Source organism: Microtus ochrogaster, chromosome 17, assembly GCF_000317375.1.
Source record: "Microtus ochrogaster isolate Prairie Vole_2 chromosome 17, MicOch1.0, whole genome shotgun sequence".
Taxonomy (NCBI): domain Eukaryota; kingdom Metazoa; phylum Chordata; class Mammalia; order Rodentia; family Cricetidae; genus Microtus; species Microtus ochrogaster.
Window position 1 is genome coordinate 18,376,150 of NC_022019.1, and position 26,079 is coordinate 18,402,228.

At 40.3% G+C, this 26,079-nt stretch overlaps 1 protein-coding gene across 6 annotated transcripts in view; it reads right to left on the reverse strand.

Moving 5' to 3' along the window:
- The window catches only part of Fndc3a (fibronectin type III domain containing 3A), a 136,415-nt gene that overhangs the window by 23,899 nt on the left and 86,437 nt on the right, over nucleotides 1–26,079 (reverse strand). For all 6 annotated transcript variants that reach the window (XM_026783167.1, XM_026783165.1, XM_005355605.2 and 3 more), the window contains 9 exons: nucleotides 25,098–25,174; nucleotides 16,359–16,593; nucleotides 11,875–12,144; nucleotides 10,175–10,233; nucleotides 6,548–6,705; nucleotides 6,385–6,444; nucleotides 5,308–5,446; nucleotides 3,269–3,322; nucleotides 287–411 (listed from right to left, as the gene is read on the reverse strand). In XM_026783167.1, the coding sequence (XP_026638968.1) occupies nucleotides 287–411; nucleotides 3,269–3,322; nucleotides 5,308–5,446; nucleotides 6,385–6,444; nucleotides 6,548–6,705; nucleotides 10,175–10,233; nucleotides 11,875–12,144; nucleotides 16,359–16,593; nucleotides 25,098–25,174 (1,177 nt within the window). The remainder of the gene's footprint in view (nucleotides 1–286; nucleotides 412–3,268; nucleotides 3,323–5,307; nucleotides 5,447–6,384; nucleotides 6,445–6,547; nucleotides 6,706–10,174; nucleotides 10,234–11,874; nucleotides 12,145–16,358; nucleotides 16,594–25,097; nucleotides 25,175–26,079) is intronic.

Genomic DNA, 26,079 nt, shown 5'->3' on the forward strand with positions numbered 1-26,079 from the left:
ATGATTAAAAAGACAAACAAAACAAAACAAAACAAAATAAAAAAATCCAAAAGACAAAAAAAGCCTATTGGGTGACATGTATAGATTTCATTTATATTTGAGGCTGGAAAATTGTTGAATTTAATTTTTTCTGTCACCCCTATGTCACTAAGACACTCTCTTCTGGATTTGCTAGACCATAATGGTATTAACAAAATAAAGCAAACTTGTCAATGGGTAATCATACATATGAAGCTGACCAGATGGTCAAATATATATACATATATATTTTTACGAAATGTCTTACCTTATACCATAGTCATTTTTTGCTGATAATCTAAATTTACAACCCATTGCTGGTGACAGTTTGGTAATTTTAAATTGCTTCTGTGAGCCCATGTAACACTGACAGAATTCTCCATTTCCTTTCCCCTAGGAGAAATGGCTAGTTATTATATTTTATATGCACTACTATCAAGAGACAAATGCACTTCAGTTCCTTTGCGATATTTATTAGCTGGTACAGTATACATTAACAGCACTCTGATACACTTGTCATGGATCTTCAGAGAAGACTGAGATACTAGGTGCCTTATGTATGGCTGACTTCAGGTGAAGAATTCTAAGAGCAGAAGTAGCTCTTCAAGCAGCCTTGCACAGCCTCTTGAATTAAATATGGTATTTTAGCCAGTGATAAATTTCTGGCTATCATAAGGTACGGACCTTATAATCTCCCTGGGGGCAAGTAGTTATGGAGACAGGTTGATCTCTCAGGTAGACAAAGTGGTCACTTTTCTTTAACTCAGTTTGAAGCCTGTCCCTAACCTCCTCCTAGACACTGCCATGTGTCTTTAAGAGGTTTGGAGCAGTGGCTGCTTACATTTAACACTGAAAAAGTCTAGAAAAGGGCAAGAGCCCAATTATCCAGCACAGGGAGGAAAGTTAGGCCATCTCAGAACAACTGGAAGATTAGAAATGTTGGGAGTGAAATAAAATGAGCAAGCTCCTCTTTTCCCACCTATCCTCCACTCTTGTGCCTCAGTCAAGGGCAGCTGGGGCCACAGACTCTTCCCTGAAGAAGGTCTGCATCTGGCTGTTTGGCTCAACTGTCATTATTTTTAGTGGTATTTAGCTGGGTCTACTGTGTGGTTCAAGCACAAAATCATACACATTCTGAAAAACGGTGATATCTGCTCTCTAGCTGAGATACTATGACTGTGTCCTCAGTCTTAGCTTAAAGTCATTAAATTAATTACAACTTCTTGAATAAAATAAATTCATAATATAATATAAAATGATATCTTTAGCTTTTTTAATCAGAAATGCCATGTTTAATAATGTATAAAATTATTATAGTGAATTAACTTTCTATTCTTGTTGTACTTTTTCAGATGCCCTCCTATCATTTATACTGACGAATATCTTGCATATCACCATAGAACCTTCATCTGGTGATGGATGGAGATAGAGACAGAGACCCACACTGGAGCACTGGACTGAGCTCCCAAGGTCCCAATGAGGAGCGAAAGGAGGGAGAAGATGAGCAAGGAAGTCAGGACCACGAGGGGTGCACCCACCCACTGAGACAGTGGGGCTGATCTATTGGGAGCTCACCAAGGCCAGCTGGACTGTGACTGAAAAAGCATGGGATAAAACCGGACTCTCTGAACATGGCGAACAATGAGGGATGATGAGAAGCCAAGGACAATGGCACGGGGTTTTGATCCTACTTCATGTTCTGGCTTTGTGTGAGCCTAGCCAGTTTGGATGTTCACCTTCCTAGACATGGACGGAGGGGGGAGGACCTTGGACTTTCCACAGGGCAGGGAACCCTGACTGCTCTTTGGACTGGAGGGGGAAGTGGGGGGAGGGGAAGAAGGGTGGGAGGAGGGGGAAACTTTTTTTTTTTTTTCCTTTTCTCAATTAAAAAAAAAAGGATGTGGTTTATTTTTTGAGATCTATCAAAAGCAACCCTATTCTGAATTCTCTTAGGATTTCTGGAACAAAACCTTCTTAACTATGCTTTATTATTCATTTAATATACTGTTGAATCCCCACACTATCAATAGAATTTCCACTCTCTCTGCCCCCTTCTCTTTGCCTGCTGTAAGTAATAGGATAAGACAGAATGGGATAACTACCAGAAAAAGATCACACTGATCTCTGTAGCCCACTGTGCTTGTCGTGATGGCCAAAGATACCCAGAACCGAATCCCTAGTCTCTGAATGTCACCTTGCATGGTGACAGGATGAAATGTGTGACTAGATTAAGGGACTTGAGAAAGAGGGTCGCCCTGGATTATCTGGAAGAGCCACAAATGAAAGCACAGAGAGCCTCCAGAGACGAGCAGGCAGGATAAGACAGAAGAGGAAGGGAACGGCAACAAAGCCATGGACCACAGGAAACTGGCTAGGGCAAGAAACAACTCTTGGTCTAGTAAAAACTGTACGATATCTTTGGCTTTTAGAACTGTAAGATGTTGTTTAAGTCATCATGTTTATGATAACTTATTATACAGGCCATAGGAAAGAAATAATCTTGCTGTTAAGGCTGGCATTAGGAATAAATAATGCCTTTTCCTAAGGTAATTATGAAAAATGACTCGTGTGTGTGTGTGTGTGTGTGTGTGTGTGTGTGTTCACCCACTGCCTCATGCTTGCTAGGTAAGTTCTACCACTGAGCTATATTCCCAGCTCCTTAAGTGACTGTTTTAATGATGATTTGGAACAGGGTCCATGAACGAATCTATATGAGAAGATTTCCGAGTATGAGAAAACAAGTAAACAAGAGTCTTGTGACCTCTGTTCCTCCATAAAATGGGATGTTCTGGGAATGTGTTTTTGTGCCCCTCCCAGGTGGGATGGAGAGGAGTGAGCTCACTTCAGGTTACTCATTACCACTGCTCTTATTTGTTTACGTATCTCTATGGAAAGACACGCTTTGCCACATGTACTTGTCCTTCTGACTGTACCCTTTACTCAGGTGATAAACTGTCGCATGCTCTGAATAACACTGGCTATTGCATCAGACTGTAGTCTGCCTCATGTTTAGTTCCCAGTCTCCCAGATGCACACCACCAAATAGAGCAGTAAACAATGGTGGTTGATTGAAAACACACATTCTCCTTCATAGGGAAGTTCAGTTTGTTACATTTTCTAAGAACACGTTACCATCTACTTCCCATTCAGACAAAAATTTCTTTAAAAATATATAATTAAAACAGATATAAACATTTTATCTGAAGATACACCCCTAATTTTAAGCACTAAAAGGAATCAATGTGCTTACCTCATCCCATTCTAAAATAAAGCTTTGGATCTTAGAACCATTGTCACAGGGTGCCTGAAACAACAAGGGAAAAAAGAAAAGAAAAAGAAATTAGTCATCATAAATAATAAGGAATCTACTTTATGTCACAGACGTTCTTTATGACTTAGACTTTAAAAATGGTCACAGAGCTGGCTCAGTGGTTAAGAGCAATCGGTGCTCTTACAGGGGACACAGGTTTGGTTCCGGAACTCACATGGTGGCTCTTAACTTCCCTAATTCCAGTTGAGGGGATCCAATGCTCTCCTTAAGGGGCACCAGACACAAACACTACATATAAATACAAGCAGGCAAATACTTACACACATAAAAGTAGAAACACAAAGCAAGAGGCCATCAACATTTTTCTGAATCTCCTTTAACAAGAACTATTCTAACTTTTGTGATTTTTAGAAACATTCCTTTTACCCAGAGATTACATTAGGTTTAAATTTTCACCATTTTTTTTTTTTTTTTTTTTTGGTTTTTCGAGACAGGGTTTCTCTGTGGCTTTGGAGCCTGTCCTGGAACTAGCTTTGTAGACCAGGCTGGTCTCGAACTCACAGAGATCCGCCTACCTCTGCCTCCCGAGAGCTGGGATTAAAGGCGTGCGCCACCACCGCCCGGCTAAATTTCAACCATTTTTTACTATAACTCATCTTACAATGTAAATGGAATATTTTGTGATATATCAAAGAACAGAGGGCTAGGCTGCAGAAGGAAAGACAGGCTAGGGCTGTGCTGGGATTCCTGCTGCTAGACACAATGTGCCATCACCCCAGACTGCCACTCAGTATCTTTTCAGATTTGGGGAGGGCCCTTGGCATTGCACCGCAGCCTTTAACCACTGAAATGAGAACCCTCATCTTTCTCACAGCTTCCCTCCTACAACTTCAACCCTCTTGTGTACAACAAAAGATCATGACTTCCTTACGACTCTCTATCTGCAGAAACTTGACTCTGAGGCTCCTAACATGCTGGATTTAAAACATTTTAAATGTTGTGAGTCAGAGTAGCACTGACTGACACAGCAACAGCGGCTCAAGGTGAACATAATGAGAAGGGGGAAAGAAAAGAATCTTGGGAATCCCAACTCTTCCATAGCAGAGGGACGTGGAAGACACAGGCAGCAAGGAGGGAGGAGGTAAATATCCATTTCCCAAGAGTTCATTGTTCTAGATTGCTTTAATCAAGCTGCTAAAGCCTCATGTTGACTTTTCATAATTTTTTTTGGGGGGGGGTGAAGATAGAATGTCCATTTTCAATAACCTGAGGATTACCTTCCCATTTCCCTCCAAGTTGGAGGAGACCATTATGTGCAGAGTTCACAACACTCATTGAATTATCACATCAACTTCATATTCTACCTTTACTCAAGACATAAGAAGGTAAAATGACGCCTTCAAAGTAATTATACCTCAGACGACTGAGACAGGAGGATAGCAAGTTTAAAATAAGAGAGAGGGGTACAGGGGATGGAAGTCAGTTGTAATGTTTGTCCAACACATGAAAGACTCCTATTAGTCCCCAGGTCCCCGGTATGGGAGGGGCATCTCTTGTCAGCTTCCGCTGTTGATTTTACACAGGCAATCTGAGGAAGAATCATCTATAGGAGACTCCAGTCAATAGATTTGCTTGTAGATATATCTATGCAGCATTTTCCTGATTGATACTTCATGTAGGAGGGCCCAATTCACTGTGGTGATACCATCCCTAAGCAGGTAGAACTGGGAGCAAGTCAGTAAACAGTGTTCCTCCATGGTTTTTGTCCTGATTACCTTCAATAATAGGAGTGTAACCTCTATGAGGAAATCAACTCTTTTCTCCCACAAGTTGGTTTTGGCTACAAAGAGTGAGTTGTTTGCTTAAAAAGCAAACACCTACTTTATTGTACAATGAGAACAGGAGGATACTTAACTGAACACTCTTTTGGTCTCCAAATATAATTGGCATTTAACATAAGGCAGAGAAAGGAAAACAGAAGAAATGTCTAGCTAGAATACTCTACAGACTGTTCTTACCTTCCACTGCAAGGTGAGTGAGTTCTTGGTCCGATTAGCTATCCTCGGTGAATTGGGTGTGTCAGGTTCACAGCTCAAGGTAGTAAAGCTCTCAGCTTCTGAGGGAATTCCCTTTATTGAATTGGATTCTGCCTGTACTCTATGGGATAAAACAGTTTTATCCATTTTACTTTCAACAGTATCAACTTTATATATATACAAGTAGTAAGGTGCCTTTCAAACAGCCTACCAAGAAAACCAAAGTATTATCTAGAAGTAAAGAGTATCCCTTAAAAACTGCATAAACCAAGGGTTTTATTTTACTCTAAGTCAAAGTAAGAAAGATACTTTAAGTGTTAACATGAAATGTCTCTGCACGCATGTGCACACACATACACACTTTCAAAAGTAATAATATTCCAAAATCATATTCTTAATATGCTGATACTTCTATTTGATTCTATTTCATTGATTTAAAAATATTGACTATAACACACACACAATAACAGTGTCAATCCAGCCTGAAAAACATTAGGTTAGATGTTTGGAGTGGAAGTACAGAAAATGTTAATGTTTCTAAGAAAAATGTTCTTTTAAAAAAATAGGGTGACTCCAACTGGGCCCCTGATGGGGAGGACAGAGAATAAAAACTTAACAAACTCTACTTAGAAAACCAGAAGGCATTATCTGAATTGCTTCTATTAAGTGCTGTAGAATCCCAAGAGTCTTAATATCCCCAGCTCTTTCCAAGACATGATGCAGAGTAATACACAGAAATGTAAACAATTATTGCTTATGATTCTGTGTATAAACAGCCCAGAAGCAGGGCAAGTGTGTAATACTAAAGCAAATACTGCAGCCATTGTCTACAGAGTCCTTTTAACCCTTCGTCCACAAACAGGGTAATTAGCATCCCCCTTCCTTTACTGTAACATTTAAACTTGAATTCAATGTTGAAATGTTTTGGGATTACTGAGAAATGATAATTATTCCAATACAAAAATTAAAGTCCACATTTTTAGTTTAACGCATATTCTATATTTTAAAGGAAACCACTCCCGATAACAACAAAAGCACAGCCAAGAAGACAGTCCTTACTTTGCATGGTAATCTGTGGCTGGTTTCAGGTCATTCAAAGTGACACTTGTTTCTTCCCCTCTGTGGCAGGCGAAAAAGAACGTACAGCACAATTAGTAATACACCTTTTATCACACCCCATTATCCCATGTAACAGGGAAGAGCAGGACGAGAAAACACCTACACATAAACACTTCTGTATTTCCCTTCCTTCCCAGTGCTCGACAGCAGGATTTCATAACTGCAGAGCTCCGGTACGGCTGTCTCATTCGCTTCCCCATTGATGAGACTGGAAGGTGGTGACCAGGTGAGCAGGATCGTCCTTGCTTGAATGTCTGAGGCCTGCAGAACAAATACCAACAGGTCACAGTGTTCCGAAGCAAATGCGCGCATGAGGAGTGGTGGGCTAGCTGACGGGCACAGAGCCACACAGACGCAGCAGTCTGAATCTACACAAATAGCTCACGGGCAGGACAAATAATTTTATTAAAGAGTTGCTGGTAAAACATCCCATTTGTGTATTCTTCAGGATGTCTTTGCAGCCGTGTTTCTGGAGCAGAGCCAAGTAATACTGATTTAGAAACCAGCTAGAATTATTTCCTCTTATATGCTACGTCAGAAATAATACGCTTTCATATCCATCTCGTTGCTTATCATTGCCCTCTGAAGCAGGCAAAACAAGCACACCTGCCTTTCTATAGGAAGAACATTCGGAAGGTTTAAGGGACTCAAGGACACTCAGTGAAGAGAACTGAGAAATCAGAACTGAACCCAACCCTGAGCAGGAGCTGGGAACTGATGTGACTGTGTAAGGTGGGTCAAAAAACTGACGACGGCCAAAAAGAATAGGCAGAAAATAAAGACAACAGTTAGAAGTCATTGGGTTCTATGGCATGTTTGAATCTGTGAGACAGGGTGTTGTGCCTGTCAGTTCATATTATGATAAAACTAAACAGGAAGTGAACTTGGAAAGACTGTGACTAAGACTCTCAAGGCAGAAAAGTCAGTATTTTTTTAGATTTCCAGAAATGCTACAGCAGAAGAAACAACAATAATCCTTAAGCGGCCCCATAGTATGCCAACAATCCCAGGATTCAGGAGTCCAAGGCAGGAGGACTTCAAGTTTGAGGACGGCCAGGATCACACAGCAAGACTGTCTTAGGAAACAAACACATAACACACACAAAATGAGAAAGGAACTTGAGAGCTTGGTTTAAGGAACTTAGAGCTGGACAGTTCTAGAATTCATAAAAGCAGAGAATGGTTCTGAAGAAAGATAAAAATGAGAAAATGGCAAGCATGTTCAGTTCCAGACTGAAACAGAGAAGTTAGGTTTCAAAACTCACAGTAATTTCAGAGCTCTCAAATAAAAAGACAAAACGGTGCCAGCATGACCAGTTCAATACACACGAGGATACAGCACCCTGCTATTCTATCTTATGGAAGAAATGGCCTCAGAAAGGCTTAGCAACATTCCAGGCCACCAATCCTGAACGCACAGCTTGCTCTGAAATGAGATGCACACTGATTTTTCCTACAGTGTGCAGCTGAGTTACACAAGTCAGCATTTATTCTATTTATGTGTGTGCATATGTATGCTGTGCCACATCTAGTGACTTTTACATGCTACTGTATTTGCATCAGTGCTCAACACCTTCTGCCCATCCACAACACCGAACAGTTACACTTCCTTGACAGTGTTAGTTCCCTGGAGCTGGAGTTATAGTTTGTTGTGAGCTGCACGAGGACGCTGGGAATCGAACTCCTGTCCTCTCCAAGAGCAACAACTGTTCCTTTCCTCTCCATCTCCTTGACAATGATTTTATTAAAGAAAGTTGTAGGGACAGAGGCCACACTTTGCTTTCCAGTTCATCTCCAGTTCCAATAATAGCAAATGACATTTTGTACAGGGTCAAATATTTATGGAATGAATAAATACATTTAATATGGTATTTCAATAAAGCAAAGCAAGCAAAACCACACACAAAACTACCAAAAACCCTGGTTACCTTTTTTAAAAAAAATGTCATTAAACAGGGCTCCCTATCTTACTAAATTACTTCTTTTTATAATGCCGGTAAACAATCTTAAGATGACTGCTTAAAAACGTCCTTTCTGTGCCCACTTTTAACATTACCTAAGAAAACCAGCATGCGTTGTTACATCACCCTGACACAAATCTTACCAGGGTCACTAACTTCCTTTGCTTCTGCTCTTCTGCTTTGTTTTACAGAGTTTCCCACAGCAAGAGGGAAGGTTCGGCACAGTAACTATGGGCGCCTGCTTGGTACGGGGCACACTCCTGCACACATTACATTCCGCACATCCCCATGTGCAGGATTTACACACAATCATGGCTGCTGCACCTCAGTTGTCTCAGGAGGCTGAGGCAGCTGTGTGTTACAGGTGGCTGGGTTAGTGTATATATCCTCTATGGGAATGGACTGAGCTTTTGAACTGGCAGGAAGAAGGCAACTCAACAATGTCAAATGCTACTGGAAGTCCCCGGTTTAGTGCACAGTTCTATCCCCTCCTTAGTAGGCACGGCACAGAGATAGGACCTAAAGGCAGACGAGGCACTCTGCGGCGCCCACAGCTCTCCTGCAGAACACAATGAAGATCTTCTAGATTTAAACATCAGCTTGTAAGGTACTTTTATTTTTAAGACTGAAGTATTTGATGCTTCCAGTAAACTCACTTACATTTACGTTTCTATTCTAACCTGTGCCACAGTTAAAAAAAAAAAAAATAGTGCTTTTCTTTATTCTACTATCTTTCATAATCATGGCAAAACCACCCACGAGGAGTCCTGGAGGGCCTGGGATGGACAGGCCTACTGTAGGGCTCTTATTACTACTTACTTATCTGCTTCAGTGCGTATCTGTAAAATGGGGAAAACAGTACACCATGAGCTTTTATAAGAATTAAATAACACATGTGCATCTGAAATATTCAGAAGAGACTGACACCAGCAAACATTAGCTATTGTTATGATGAGATAAGAATTTACTTTTCCGTTTATTCTATCTACAGCCTCCATTCCTAAGAGAAGTTAGAATGAGGGAAAACTATGCAGTCACAGCACTTAAAAAGCAGAGGAAGAAAAGCACTCATCAGAACAGGTACTGACGGTTTGATGTTTTTACTATTTCACAGAAAGTTTTTTTCTAAGACTATTTTATTATTTATAGTTATGATGTCCAAAAAATTTGGTTCCTAGTATGTCTCCTTAACTTTTGTGCAAAAGCACCTTTGCCTATTTCTTCTTTCATAATTTGTTGAGTATAAACATCAAAATGTTTGCATTTCTTGCTCCACTTTCCGTGACATTAATGGCGCAGTGGATGGTTCTGCTTGTGTAGCTTTTACAGAGGAAATGTGACCCACAGGACACTTCTTTGATTCTTTTAATTAACAGTGGCAAACTTCCTATGCTTAAAGGTTTTAAAAAGTTTCACTTAGCATCAATACTTGATCTTTTGCCATAGCCAATGTAAATGCTTCTCCCAGCAGATCACAGCCATTGGGATGCATACAGACTTTTTATCGAAGTAAGTCTTTTCTGTTCTCATACATACTTTTCTAACGTATTTGGTTGTAAGCAGTGTTATGATGAGGACCTTGGAAATACTCAAGTTCTCCTTGCCTCAGCCATGCTTCACTGAGGAAGGGCCCCTCTTTTAGACACTCATATCATGATGAGCTACAAATGGTCTCACAATCCTACAAAGTTAAAATAAAAGCTTGAATGAAAAGGACAAAATTCCACATGAATATACCAAATAGCAAGAAAAATGCATGAGATACTTACCACTGGCTTGACAATGTTAGAAAGAAATGCTTCGAGTGCTTTAGTTTCTTCATCTTTTTCTTTAAAAAAAAAAAATTAAAAAAAAACTTATATGAAAATTTCTCTTTCCTCTACTTGTTTTTTAGTTTTTATCCTTATCCACACACAGGAATCTGTAGTTTTCACCATTCATCTGCTTCAAACTCAATTATAGCTGTTCCCACCGCTTACAAGAGTACAATACATGTACTGTATGCATGTAAGTATGTGTGAATGTGTGCTGTATGCATGTAAGTATGTGTGAATGTGTGCTGTATGCATGTAAATATGTGTGAATGTGTGCTGTATGCATGTAAATATGTGTGAATGTGTGCTGTATGCATGTAAGTATGCATGTGCACAGCCACCCGAACAGTGGCCTTTCTTAAACAAAGTGTACTCTCATTCCTGACTGCAAAAATCCCTCATTCCGGAAAGTTCCTGTTGGCCATTCTTATACCACTGTTTTCACTTTTCTTTTGTGGTCTCACTGTATAGTCTAAGAGGGCCTGGAACATTCCTGCCTCAGCCTCCCAGGGGCTATGATTACAGGTATGTATCACAACACCTGACTTTACATATTTAAACCAATACTTAAGCATTTAACCATGCTCTCCCAGATAGAGGTAATCTGCTATAACTTAGAGCAACCATTGACAGAAAACTTTAGCCCAACTCTTCTGAGACATCAGTGCAGAAAAGGATATTCAAGCAGTCTCAAAAACTGAAGAACATGTTAGTAAATGTTAACACACAAACCACAAAGCCATTAAAGCATTGTTCAAAGTGTGAGGAATGGAAATGTTAAGGAAGATGAAGGTGAACACAATAATTTTGTTCCAAAAGCTGGGAGCGTTCTAGCTGCTGTCACATTCATCAGCTACATCACTGGATAATCCAACACACTAAGAATCAGGAATCACGTTAGATAAAAGCACATTCAAGGACTGAGAGAACCACGGTGTCAGTGCTTATGAAAAGGGATGTTAGTCTGCCTCATTGGCACATTTGATGAAACTAAAACTACAGAGTGGTCTACCTTTAGAAGTTAAAACAGGTAACAGTATCAAGGAAATCTATGGAAATTAAGATAGGCATCAGTGAGAGGCTTAGTATTATAGTCAAAGTACCTGGATAGAAACCTCACAATCTAGACCCATGGAAGACAGGCTATTGTTACCCTAGCTTGTATTTACCTTAGAGAACTGAGTCTAAAACACGTTAAAATGAAGTGTTCCAAGTTCATAAGGTGACAGCCACACATTAGGGGAAGGGCCCAAAAAGAATAAATTTCTAAAGCAAAGGAAAGACGATTACTCTATTCTAACTATGGAACATGCAGAGAAGATTGGTTAATGACATACTAGTTATCACGTATTCATATATAAAGAGGCTGGAAAAATAAAGCCACGGTAAAAGCAAGATAGCCTTACCAAAGGACCGGAAACAGAAGAAATGGAATCTTGGTTAATTAGTCACACTTATGATGATGTGAAATTACTTAACTGAGACTTCCTAAATGTGAAAGCAGCTGTCTAGCAATCATTTAGATTCTAAAATATTTCTCAGTTAGGGACGTGCTAGGCTATGAATTTATGTGGTCCAGGATGAGACAGCTGAAAGGTAAGGTATAATTTTAGCAGTTTAAATGATGAAAAATATCAGAGATGCATCAAGAGTACCTTCTATTTCTGAATCAACTTGTGTGCAACCTTTCCCTCGGCCCGATTTGTTTCTTGCTGATCCTGTGTTCATACCACTGGCACTCTGTCCTTTTGTTAGTCCATTGTGCTCACTGATGGGAGAAGGGCATTTCTGGGGTGATGGTGGTGGGCTGCTCATTTTATCCTTCTGTGTTCCCTGGCGATCCTTTAACTTTTTCTGCAGACGCTCATATGTCTTGCTAGATCTCTCGTCTCTGAAGTTGGACCTGCCGTGTGTAGAGTGGGCATCTAGAAAAAAGAAACACAAGTGTTAAAATACCACTTTCAACAAACAAACCTATTATATCATGTACAATTTATTATAAAATGAGTAGTGATTTTGCAAAACAAAACTATTTCTATGTCTCCACTAACAGAAGTAAAAATTCCTGACTTGGTTACAACTTTATGTATGTTGACACAGACATTTCTTTACCATCTTCCCAACTATCACTCTGCAGAGAAACAGCATGGTCTGCTGTGTCGGTGAGAAAGGAGATCAGGCTGACCTGGTCACGGCTCTTTTTTCAGTGTCTGCAGACTCTTCAACCTTCTTTTAATCTCAGTCATATAAAATAGGTAAAGGAGACATTTCTGACCTAAATTTCCTTATAATTTTCTTCTAAAAACGAAAAAAAAATTACTAAAAATGTTGTAGGAATTAGCAAACAGAAATTAATTGGACTGTAAAATTTATTTTTTAATTTTCTATTTAAGATATGTACTGAAGAAAATAAGAGAAAAATCTAACAAGTTCCAGAGTAAAGAAAATTTTAACCTAACAGTGTTCTTTAAAAAATAGCATAATATTCTTGAAATGAATATCATAAGAATATACAGAATAAAATTAGATATTAAAAACAGGAGTAGATAGCTACATATATAATAAATGTATGTCTTTATATTACACCACATATGAATCAAATATCCCAAGGTGTAGCTGAAACTATGAAACTCTTAGAAAGAGACAAAGGGGTATATCTGCATGACCTTGGTAGTACTTTTTACTCAGACATGAAAAGTACAAATGAAGCAAAATAAACAGGACCTGCTTAGAACTAGGTCCTTTTTTCTATCAAGGGAAAGTAAAAAGGCTGTAGGGGGAAAATACCTACAAACCATAGATTTAATGAAGGACTTGTATCCGGGCTATACAAAACATATCACATAAGGATAAAATGCCAACTCCATTAAAGAATGAATATGCAAATTCATTAAGCATTAACAAAATAAGAAAAAGGATCAAAACAAAAAATGGAATAAAACAGGCAACAAGACAGTTATGAAGGATAGTGGGTGTGGAAACACAGGAACCCTCACACACTTTCGGTAGAGATAGTAAATGGTGGGATCAGTGAACAATCAGCCCGGCAGTTGCTGTTCACAACACATACCCAAGCCCTACTCCCACATGCCTGGCTCTTCTACTCACAAGTGTGAAAAGTGCCAATGTAGACACTTGTCTACAGTGGTCTCACAGTGTCACTCATAGGCAAGCAGTCAAAGTGTCAACTGTCTGGGTGGTAGCTGGTTGGTCAGCCCTCTAGCACAACCTGGATCTATGCATCCTGCAGCGATGAGTAGGCCAGTTCTGCTCTCAAGTCCTCAGATCCAGGTCGCCAGCACTCACATTACCAGGCCTGATCCACTATTTTGTCCAGGTAAGGTACAGGGCCCTCTCCTGACTGCTGTAGGGGGCACATGGGGGAGGGGCGCAGCTCTCCTGCTCTCAAGCCCTCATGGCTGGCTCACCTGCGCCCCTGCCCACCACAACAGGATTAGCTCTTGTGTGCTGCCCACTTCATGTGCTGAAATACAAGAGAAAGCAGAAGCACTCTTGCTTGCACTTCAGCACTTGAGGGGCAGGCTAGTTCTCCCACTCTTGTAACCCCTGGGGGCCAGCTTCCTCCCCTGCTGCAGGGGGTAATGGGTGCGGAGGGGTGGGGGGTGAGGTAATCTCTCCTGCTCTCAAGCTCTTGGTTCAGCTCACCAGCACCCAGGCCCAGAGCCAGGGCTATGAGTTGGCCCACCCCAACGCCCCCCAAATTTATGAAATGTTGGAACATGTGAGGGGACAAACCTACAGATACGAAACATCAGGATCCCATGACACAGGACAACAGGATGTCCAAGAGGAGGCCCAGTAAGAGCCCATCAGTGATGATGTAGCAGAAACCAAAGGTCTTGAGCCAGACTGATGACTCTTGGCAAACAACACTTACAAGTAAAGATGAATGAACTAAAGGGCAGACTGTGAGACTCAATGGGCCACACTACAGCTCCATGACAAGAGTCTTCTTTGTTTGGTTTTGTGTTTTTCTTTTAAATTTGGTTTTGATTTTGGGGAGAGGCCGAAAGGGCAGAGGGCAGATAAGAGGGGCCAGGGAGAGAAGTGGATCGGAATATACGATGTGAAATCCACAAAGAATCAATAAAATCTACAAAATAAATAAATTTCTTAAATTTTTAAGAACTTATATCTTCCTGAATCCTTAATGAGTGATGGATTTATAATTAATATAACAAAATGTCAACAAAAGATGCATGTAAAATAATTAATGTGTGTGTATTTTGAAAATATATAGTATGTGCATATATTAAAACTGTATACACACATACACAATAAACGTGGGTTTTTTTTGCTTACCTTCACAAATAAATGTGTATATTCTATATTTCCTTGAAAAAAAATTAAGTGTCAAATGTCACCAACTAATGAATGGATGAACGAAGTGTGGCATGCACACACTCCAGGTCTACAACTCAACCACCAAGTGGATGAAAGGCATGTCGTAACATAGATGAAACCTAAGTTAAAAACCCAGGGAGAAAGATCACATCTCACATAAACACTTTAAATGCTGTAAATACATTGCTAGTCATAGTCAATGCAATGCAAAGTCTGGGACAGGCAACAACACAGAGACAGAAAGTAGATTAAGGGTTGGGGGCAAAAGAAGAAACCAGGACAGACTATTGATGGGTGAAGGTTTCTTCTGGGGAGGGTAGAATAGCTAAGACTTACATAATTATTCCTAATTTAAGAAGCTGAAATTTGAAAAATTCCCAAGCCTGGAATTTTGAGTTCTGATAAGACACAAATAGGAAACGCCATACCTGAACAGTGATGGGTTGTGCAAGATCACTAAATGCTATATGGAAATTATCATCAGGGTATGTGTATAAATGAATTTTGTGTTCCATTGCTTAGATCCCATCCCTAAGATACCTTGTGTGTATCTTGTGTACATGTGCATGTGAAATATCTAAATCTGAAAACATTTCAGATGAAGGATAATTTGTAGAGAAAATATAAAAAATTCCACTCTTTGTACAACACAGTAAACAGAAAAATCCACTGAAACCTAAGAACCATAATTAGTCCCCATTTATAAATGAAAAATAAAATAACAACAGTAATCATGGAGAAAATAAAGAGTATTTTATAATAGAGTGGATCTGAGAATGAAAACCCCAGCAGCTAACTAACGTGACCTTGTAAAGACCAGTCCTTCTGCAGCTCAGCTCCTCCTCCTGTGTTTTGGCAGTTTTTCTGAGGATGGCATGAGCTAATGCATTCAGTGAAGTTCAAGCTCAGGAGCGGTATGGCTAACAATGGAGTGTTTCACTAGGTCCCACTCTGGGGAGCCATAGGACACGTGAATGGGAAGGAGGCATTTACTGAGTAGAAGACTTAGCACTCACAGCTCCTCAGGCCTAGTGTCACGCTCCCTAACAAAGAGCCATCCCTTACCTGGTATGTGCTTGTACGCCCTTCCCTTCCCTTTCTATCACTGGGAACTATATAGCTCTGCACATTATTCCGAGACTGTGCTGCACAGACTTGATTTACACTGCGGCTGATGTTAGCTACATTCTGGCTACAGATCAGGAAGGGTTATTAGAAAGACTGACAAGTTTGGGCTTAGAGAAGATTCTCACAGAAGATATAAAATTTGAGCTACAAGTATATGGATGTTCTTTAAAACTATAGCAAAGAATAAGATTATTACTAAGATGTGTGTGTGTGTGTGTGTGTGTGTGTGTTGTTAGTACTGTCTTTTCAGCATTTATTAACTGAAGGCAGAGATTGTAGCTCACTTATCATCTCAATCCCTCACAGAACCCAGCAACTTTTTGTAGTGGCATCATAGCCTTTAAGGTTAAAAAAAAAAAAAAAAAGCAGCTATTTCTTGCTAAAAATTTCCTCCGAGGAGACCTGTTGGCTAACACAACCCCACTCTGTCTGACCTAAGACACTAATTTTCTGATTTTCTGTTTACTTCCTTGCTAGAAACCTGCTGCATCATGAAGACAAAGTTGCTTAATAGTACCTGGTAACAGAAAACCACTGTGCTATCATTATCATGTGCTATTTCCTTTACATGACACGAAGAGAACATCTTTTATATCCAGTAAGGGAGTGCCAACTCTACAAGGCAGGGGTGTTTGAGATATCTTACCTACATCTGCATATACTTGTGAAGACTGATACTGTGGCATGTACTGTGTTGCCATGTCGCCAGCTCCAGTCACTGAATACATATGGCGTGGTGGAGGGGGCATCATGGTTGGGACAGGAATGAAACCAGGCAGAGGAGGATGTGGGGAACGGTGGATAACTGTGTGGCCACCAGGATGAAACTCTGGTGACTGCGGAACCACGACGACTCTTCGAACACCATTGTCCTCAATAACCTACAAAATGAACATCAGGTTACAAGCCTCTTGTGAAGAAAGTAAGCCACTCTTTAAATGTACACAGTAAGAACTTCTGTCCTGTTAGGATTCAAAAAACAGAGAGTCATCATGAAAAAAATGTAGTCAGCACATCAGGTAGCAAATCAGCACCGAACAACAAAGTAGTCCTTCTATAGAATAAGAATGTTATCTAAACCAGACCTTAAAATACTGATGGGATTGGCTACATGATGAATGACCATGTATGGCATGCATTGACTGGTTTGGGCATAATGGGGTCAGGAATTTCCTTTTCTGTATCATGACTGAAGGGGTACCAAAAACCAGTTGTAGCAAGACCAAAGAGTACGAGACACCTTAGGCCCAGTTAAGAAAAGCACATGTGACGCTGGGGCTTAAAATGATACTCTTCTTTCTCTGGAAACCAGCAGGGTGTGCTGCTGCATACTTGAAATCCAAGTACCCAAAGGCTGAGGCAAAAGGATCACAGAGTTCCAGGCTAGTCTGGTCTACACAGTGATATCCTGTCTGAAGAAACCCACAGCCAACCACCAAAATCCTCCCCACCCCACACTGTCACATTCCAAGGGATTATAGCTCTGAGAATCAATTTTTAAGAAAATAATAAATTCCCTGGACCTCACAGGACCTTTATTTAAAGACAGACAGGAATGCCTAAAGGGTAAAGGCTTTTATCTCGAAATTAGGAACCCCCTTCACAAATACCCAGCATTTCAGGAAAACAAAAAAAATTTACTATACCAAAGTGCTAGTTTAAAGACAAATCCTCTTATATTTAAGGACCAAGTTTTATACCTAAGTATTTGTTTGGTAGATATAGCATTTATCTGGGTACAGATAAACCTATGTTTCAGAGACTTAATTGGGGGTAAAGACATATCTATCGAAGTGTGATATAATTCATCTACAAAACTAGATTAATATATCAAATGAATTCACTATTTGTATGTAATACATTTAGCACAATACATGTTATTTGTTTTTAAAGATTTATTTATTTCATGTATGAGTGCTGCTCTATCTGCATGTATGACTTTATGCCAGAGGAGGGCATCAGATCCCTCAGATCCCACTATAGACCATTGTGAGCCACACGATGTGGTTGCTGGGAATCGAACTCAGGACTTCAGGAAGAACAGCAACCAGTACTCTTAATCGCTGAGCCATCTCTCCAGCACCCCAGAGTTTCCTCCTTCTTTTTTTTTTTTTTTTAAATAAAGACAGGGTTTCTCTGTTGCTCTGGCTGCTCTGGAACTTGCTCTGTAGTCCTGGCTGCCTTTGAACTCTGCCTTCCAAGTGCTGGGATTAAAGGCGTACATTGTCACTGCTAGCTTAATCCAGGTTGTATCTATGTACTGCTCGGTCTGCACCAATATCCTGCTTCCAGTGAAATGAATGCCTCAACTCGGCCTTTTTTCTATTAGCTCTATTCTGAATAAGTCCCTGGCAAATGTATATCACGCACAGCACAGATGGAACTTGAGCTGTATCTGGAACCTGACTTAAAGGGCATCTGGAGTAGCGTATAGCTTTCCAGCCTCAAACCTAGAAGGCGGCACATTAGAGAGCCTGAAAGAGACTGAGTGACTGAACCCCAGTATCTGCCACAACGCACTTTCACCTCACTGTCCTCTGTTAGTAATTCCTAGAAGACAACTAGCTCTGAGAGGATTTACAGTTCTCAGTATTGTCCCGTTTGTGGGGTATGTTCTCACGTGTGCATGGGTGGGGTGCACTGTGTGTCCCCTGGGGAGGCCTGAATAACCAGGGATCGTTGTTCTTGCACCTTATTCTTTTAAGGCAGGTCTCTTAGTCACATGCAAAGCTTGCTGACTACCTCACCTTATTACCCAGCTTCCCCTGCTTCTGCATCCCAAGGCATTTACATGGTTCAATTCTACTGCTTAGAAGGTAAGTACTTTTAACCAGTGAGCCATCTTCGCAGCCTTCAGCCTTCCTAATCCTCCTTTTCTTCTTCATCAAATGCTGAAGCTCTAACTACAGCCAGGATGCTCCTGACAATGACTTAAATGACTCTGTATCTTATACTTATGTTGAGATTATTTTCCTCTTCATTTTGTTTCCTCTTAATATACAAACACTGAACCCTATCTATCCATCCAAATCCAGAGAGAACATTAACTCTTTCAGCCATTGAAAAAATGTTTTTGAGCAAAACAAGAAAATGAATACTTAAGGAGAACTTTGGGCAGCAGAGAGATCTAATCCAGAGTTCACCCTATCCTCTGAAGGACATCTGCTTGTGTCTGGAGACACTTTAGGGTCTTATTGGGTCCAGAGGCCAGGGAGGCTACAGCTATCTTATAACCAAGGCGGCAATTCCTGTGCAAAAATTACCCAGGGAAAATGTCTACAGAGGCTGGTCTAGAAACCTTGATATGAGCTTCTATTTAATAGGATGGCATCGCTGCTGAACTGAGAAATAGGATGTGAAGGACAAAAGCAGGAAACTTCTGAAAGCCACCCTGTCACTAGGCAAAGCTGACAGTGGGCCATGGTGGGCTACAGTGGGCTGGCCCAGGGTGGAAGCAAAAAGGGGTTAGAAGTGATTCTCATTTGCAGATGTTAAAGGCAGATTAGCTGATGATTCTATGTGGGAAGCGAGGATAAGACTGTGTTCCACTAACAGCGATGAGCAAGGCTGAGGGGCAGAGAAACGGTTTTTTTTTGTTTTTGTTTTTCCTGTGGAGCTTAGCATTTAGTTTTTAGGAGTCAAGAGATGAGAGTTCCAAAAAGATCTAAGGGCTGCCTGTGCATCAGGAACAAACCACATTTCTTCTGTAGAGTTTGAAAGTTTGGTGAAATGTGTCAAGGGGGAAGGCTCAAGTGTGCCAAAAGCTAACAGGGCAGATGGAGAATAAGTGCCCACTGATTTAGCTAATGGGCTATATATAACTGTGACTCCATGAGAACAGTTTTGGGATAATCAGAGGCAAAACTAGCTGGAGTGGGCTGAAAAGAAAAAGTGAGAGAAAAATTAGAGCTAACAGCACAATTTTGGAAAGTCTTGCAAAGGGGGATACAGAAGCAGGGTTGTGGCTGATAATAGAGCAGGCCGCAGACATTTGATTTTCCTTGTCTTAGGTGAGACCAACATCAACATGCTGATGTACTGGTTGCATATGATCCAGCAGGTAGGAGCCAGATACAACACAAAGGGAGCTGCTACAACATCCCCTTGGAACAGCTGAAGGGGATGGGCTCTAGCGCTCCAGCAGAGAAGCTAAGATCATCTCTGACAGCAGAGGTGGGACTGGGAGAGTCTGCTTGGTCCCCACTGATTGTCTCTCCAGGGACCGTTTCCAGGTTATCACAGTCCTCGTCATCCCTCCTTCCTATAGTTTTGATTCCCCTAATTCTAAGTCACCTCCTCAATATTCATCATATCATAGAGTTTGTTCATTTTCCCCATGTATATTTTATGGGAGGTAATCTGCAAGTTTCTCAAGGTAACAATATAAATTGTTTCGTTCTCATAACAATACTGTACATGAGATACCATTATCTCTATTTTCAGATAGAGAAATCAAAGCACAGAGATGTTAATTAAATTGTCCAGGGCCACACAGTAGCAATGTACAGGAGCTAACATTAGAAGTCAAGCAGCTTGCCTCCTAATGCCGTATTCTTACTAAAGCAGAGGATAAGCTAGGAAGAGAGTGGGGGTTATTATTAAACAGGTTCACAGCTTTAGTCTGAATCATTGTGAAGAGTTCTGTGGATGAATGACGGAACGTGAATGTATTTGGTGCCACCGAGTTATACACCTAAAAATGGTTAAGTTGGTATAAATATATGCTATGTGTATTTTGCCACAATTACAAAAACAAAACCAAATACCAAAAATGCCACCAGGAAACACAAACCAAACCAAATAAAAAGCCACACAAAACAACAAAGAGCTGGACCAGAACCAGAAGAACATAGAGCACTTTAGCACTTTAATGATGATTTAGGCAGCTTAACTTCAGAGCGAGGCCCAAAGAGCTCAAAACCGCCTCAAGTCTCCAGAGGCCCAGTTGCTGAGAAGCAGTCAGCATTCCGGCACTGAACTCACATCAGTTGGTACTCTGGCACGAGAGTAAAGGAAAAGCAGTAAAGTTATGCTAGTCTGTAAGTAAAAATTAAAACACAGATCATCATAGCATAACTCCTTAATCACATATCATCTAATCGTAATTAGAGAAAGTCCAGTTTCCTCTATTAAAGACAGAAAGGTTGTGTTCAGTATTTGACATTTTATACTGGCTATGTGCCTTCCTAGACAACAAAAGTCTCAGGTAATTCCGTTTTGCTCTTTTCTTTTTCCCTTAGTATTATATTATTATAAATATAAACATTCAATTCAACCAGAAAGTTTAATTCTCCTCGTCTCCTCATCACCACACTGGACTCTTTAGGGCAACTTCCTCAAAGCCTTGCTTATTCCCCACACTTGGTAACCAAAAGACTCACCCTGAAGTTCTTAGATAATAGTACTAGTATTTGAGCACTCGGTTGAGAAATCCTTGCTTTATAGCTTTATATACCAGGCACACATATACACATCAGCAAGACAGCACGGGCCCCATTCTCTCATCTCAGCTGAACCCCTGTACGTTCTCTTCTGGTCTTCCCAGACTCATGCTCTTCCCATGTGGCTGTTTTGTAAAGACAACCCCAGAATCAGCCAGGCTGTGGAAGCTCTGAAGAAGGTAGTGGTTCACCACTGTCTGCTAACACAATCCAAACTGAAACAGCAAGCGCAGCTTAAAGGAGTAACTTGAAACTTGTAATTAAGCTAACGTGGGTCTTTCCCCCACTTTACAAAATCCACAAGGCCCTCCCAAAGGAACCCTCTCATCTGAACAACCACCCTCATGCCACTAAAACAAACAAAAGCATTAGCAGTCAAGGGAGGTCTGCTTTATAACCCAGGCTGGCTCTGAGCAGGGTCATCTTGCCTCTATCTCTCAAGCCCTTAATTACAGTTAAGAACCACAACATCTGGCTCAAAAAGACCCTATGCAGCACATGGAGTCCAGTGGCTGACATCAGCAGACTTCCTTAACAGAGGCCTACTCTACTTACTAAGGCAAAATCTCTCACTGAACCCAGTGCTCCCTGATTCCAAGGGTCTAGCTACTCAGCTTACACTGAGTAGGTATCTTGTGTCTCTGTCTTTCAAATGCTGGGATCACACTTCACTCCTCCTTATTAATTTATTTTTATGTAGGTGCTAGTTATCTGAACTCTGATCTCAGACTTGCCAGCAAGCACTCTGACCACTAAGCTATCTCCTAACCCAAGGAGAATTTTTGATGTTACCATTCAGTTCCATTCAATTTATAAATTTTTTTAGTAAGTCACTAGCTTCATCTCTAAAATATTAAGTTAATATTAAAATATTAAGTTCATATTGCAATGCAAAGTTCTTAAGTAATAAGATTAGTGAACTGCAGTTTCTTAAGTTCTTATCACCAATTGTTTTCTATGTTTTCATCTACTTTGTTAGACTTTAAAATTCTTTTACTTTATTCCCCATTTGCTATCTTAACTTCTGCCTCTCAGTTTTATGCCAGTCTCTTGGAACCTTCCCTTTCCTGTTAAGAAGCATTCATAGCTTATTATTATACCTAACAGAAGGGGCAGGCTCCAGAAACAGCTTCAGACTCATCAATAAGAAAGGCACGTGGTCTTGGCTGATGGACCACAGAGCATCTTTTCTAGACAGCTGGTCTGGTCTGAGGCTTTCCTCCTGCTTTTTAAGGACAAATGTACTACAGGAATCTAACAAGTGAGCTTGCTCAGAGTGTAACATGCTAAAAGGAGACCAGATGGCAGTCATTAATGTGTGTGCCACTTTATTCCCACCAAACAATCTGCATTTTCCTATAGCCATGCATGTCCCTCGATTCTTCCTTCTACTCCTGGCTTCTTGATTTGCTAGCACTATGCTCATGTGTCAGGCTTTGACAGTGTGTCAAGTGTTTAGCTGTGAGTACAACGTAGATCTTAATGTTTTCTAGTATTATAGATTGTGTGTCACATAACGGGGGTATGTTGGCAGGGATATGAGAACCCGAGAATACAGTCTTACTAGAGTCTTAAGAGTATTTCAAAAGACTGATTTTTTTGTTTTGGGGTTATATCATATAGTTCAAACTGATAAATTTCCTAGAGGCAATCTTGATTTTTAAATTAAGCTAAGAGTAGCAATAAATTCACTAGCTTCCTACAATGCTTCCAGAAAGATTATGATTAAAATTCATCAATTTATTTAACAAATACTTACAGGACATCTACTACATCAGAGTACAAGAATGCAAAATTAATTAAAAGGCTGCTCTTATCTCCAAAGAACCTAAGACCTCATGAGAATAATAGTACAAAAATTAGTACAAATAATGTGATCTAGGGCTTGAAAGAATAACAATTTTTTAACTGGGGTAATTAGCATTCTCTAAACAAGAGCTTTATTAAAATCAAGTAGAAAGGAGCCCAGTAAGAACCAAAGGTCATACAAAAGTGGAGTACTGTTGGAAGTATCAAGAGAACACGGGTGCAAGGCAAACCACAGGTCAAGAAATTTATACTTTGCTCATGGATAAGCTCATACATGGAGGGCTTTTGTGTGCAAAGAAGCAAAAAGACCAAGGAGGTGCTCTAAGGAGTCATTTTGGTCCCTGAATCTAGATGATGACTGACTTCTAAGTATTGATGGTAGGTGTTTGGTACTGAGGCTATAATGAACAGAGTGCCTACCCATCTAGTTAACTCTGACCTCATTCTACTCTTACTCAGTTCTACTAGCCATGGGATACACCTTCATTTTAGGTCATCAGCAATAGCCATTTCTCTTTCTAGAACCCCTTTTCATCAGATAAAGGCATGGAAAGACCTACCTTTCCTTAGATTCAGTTTAAACCATACCTTCCCTGTGTGGTTTGCTCCACCGTGCTATTTTAAGACACAACTAGCTCTACTCTATTTTCACGTTTGCCTTCACTCTCCTTTTACTACACTGATGATGCTTTTTGTTTGCTTTTCCCTACAAGAATTTTGTAAACTTCAGAGGGAGGTAAGTGTTGCCTATCTCATTCTCAAGAGTGGCTGTTGTGTATCACTATACATCTGGGGAACACAGATGTATAAGATCTGCTGCTAAACCTCCTCATCTTCCTAAGAAAGAAAATTAACTAGCAAACTGTGATAAACATATGATATCCAGGAGAGGCCAGTAAAGGCTTGGAAAATCTCTTTTTATACTCACGATTGAGTGAAATGAGAAGGTTGAAGGTTTGTCATAAAAACAAGAAAGTATTGTAAGGAGCATATGCCTAGCACAGTGATTCATTCTAGTACTAGGGAGGCAAAGGTAAGGGGATCATAAATTCAAGGCCAGTGTAGTCTACACAGTGAGACCTCATCTCAACAGTAAGTCAAAACCAAACCCCAAATAAACAATGATTACCACCACAAGAAAATACAAATAGTAATTGCCTCTACAAGAATCCCATCTAACTGGAGTAACTGTCTCACTCATATGTCAAGAGCACATGACATTGCTTGGCAGTAATACCACCCAGTAAATGTTTGAAGTGAATTATGCTAGAAAAAGATCTCTGCTTAAGTGAACAAACTTCTGAGGAAGAGCAACAGAGCAGCAGAAGAAACAGACGTTACATCAACACAAGCTGGAGTAAATCACATCAATGCTATTTAATTTTTAAAGGTCCCAGAAATCAGGCAGGAAAAAAAGCCATTAGGTCTGGAATGCAGCAGTGAGAATGTTAGTTAAACCTGCATGTAGAATGCAAATTCTAATCAATGAAGGGCGCACTGCATGAAACTGAAGCAGTTATAGTGACCAGAGGCTATTTAAAAAGACTACAGGATCCTTTGAATACCCCATCTCATGTGTCTTCACCTCGTTACAAGGAGGGCACCAAGAGTCAAGAAAGCTGATATGCCCAAATCCCAACAGCCAGCAAGGGCTGAGATAAAGAACCCAGCTGTTCTGACTCTCAATTCCAGGCAACTTCCAGCCTCCCGTATTAATGTCTGTTGTCATACTGAGACATGCTTCATAGAGGAAGCAAGAATCCACCACAGTATGTTCACATGAGTACTGGCAGGACCCGAGGCTGGCAGCACTATCCTGTCTTCCTTTAAAGCCAATGTAAAAAGCTATGTGTGGGGACTTAACTTAATTACACAATTTGTATATTCAAGGAGACAAAACTCTAAATTTTCTTTTTTCATGTAATGTCCAAAGGCAACTCTTAAGTGATGAGTACTACCAATGTACTTTTCTCTCCTTTCCAAATGTAGTAAAATATTTTACATGGGTTTATAGACAATACTGCGGTGGATAACATCCAGAACTTTGACAGCATATTTTCACCAGAATCAAAGTCAAAGAGAATTAACATTATCATTGGATACATATATAAAGAAACAGAACACAAAAGGCATACCTGTGGGGCATATCCAGGAGGCACATAAATAGGAGGCACGGAACCATTTGGGGACATCATTGGAACCTGAGCAGGACCTGAATGGGTCACAGAAACAAAAAAACACACTGGTACTTAGCAAGGAGAAGTGGAGAAAAGTACGACTGCTTCACCTAAGTTAAATATTAAGTCAACTGTGGCTGTAATATAATACCATGGAAAGAGATTAAGATTACGGAATTTTTATATAACATTTACATATTTTTTTTTTATTTTTGAGACAGGGTTTCTCCGTAGCTTTTTGGTTCCTGTCCTGGAACTAGCTCTTATAGACCAGGCTGGCCTCAAACTCACAGAGATCCGCCTGCCTCTGCCTCCCGAGTGCTGGGATTAAAGGCATGCACCACCACCGCCCGACTAACATTTACATTTTTATGTTTTCATTAAATAAATCATATGATATGTTAGTAAACTTTTATGTAGCATTTACTTTATGAAGTGTACAGATTATCTTTCAAGCACACCTATATTTCTCAAACTTGCCCAGTGTTTACACTAACTTGGGTAACACTGAAAACCTAAGATTTCCAGGTTCTCCAATAGAAATGTTCAACTGGTTTATAATCCCAAATCATTTTATTTACTGTACAAACAACCCACAGACCTCTAATGGTTGGGCAAGAGGAAAATCAAACTGAACTTTGTATTTAAAAAAATCAATTAGAAATACAAAAGAACCTAGAACACCCCCCCACACACACACACACACAAATCAACAAAACAGGCAGAAGGCACAGCAGAGCGGAAGGACAGTGAGGCACTTGAAAAACTCCATGTTGTGCTGTGCTGTGCAGTGCAGCACAGTCCTGTCTTGGGCTGGAAACAGGTGGAGAATACACAGGAGCACAGGTGGAGAATGCGTAAGAGCACAGGTGGTAGAATGCACAGGAGCACAGGTAGAGGATGCACAAGAGCACAGGTGGTAGAATGCACAGGAGCACAG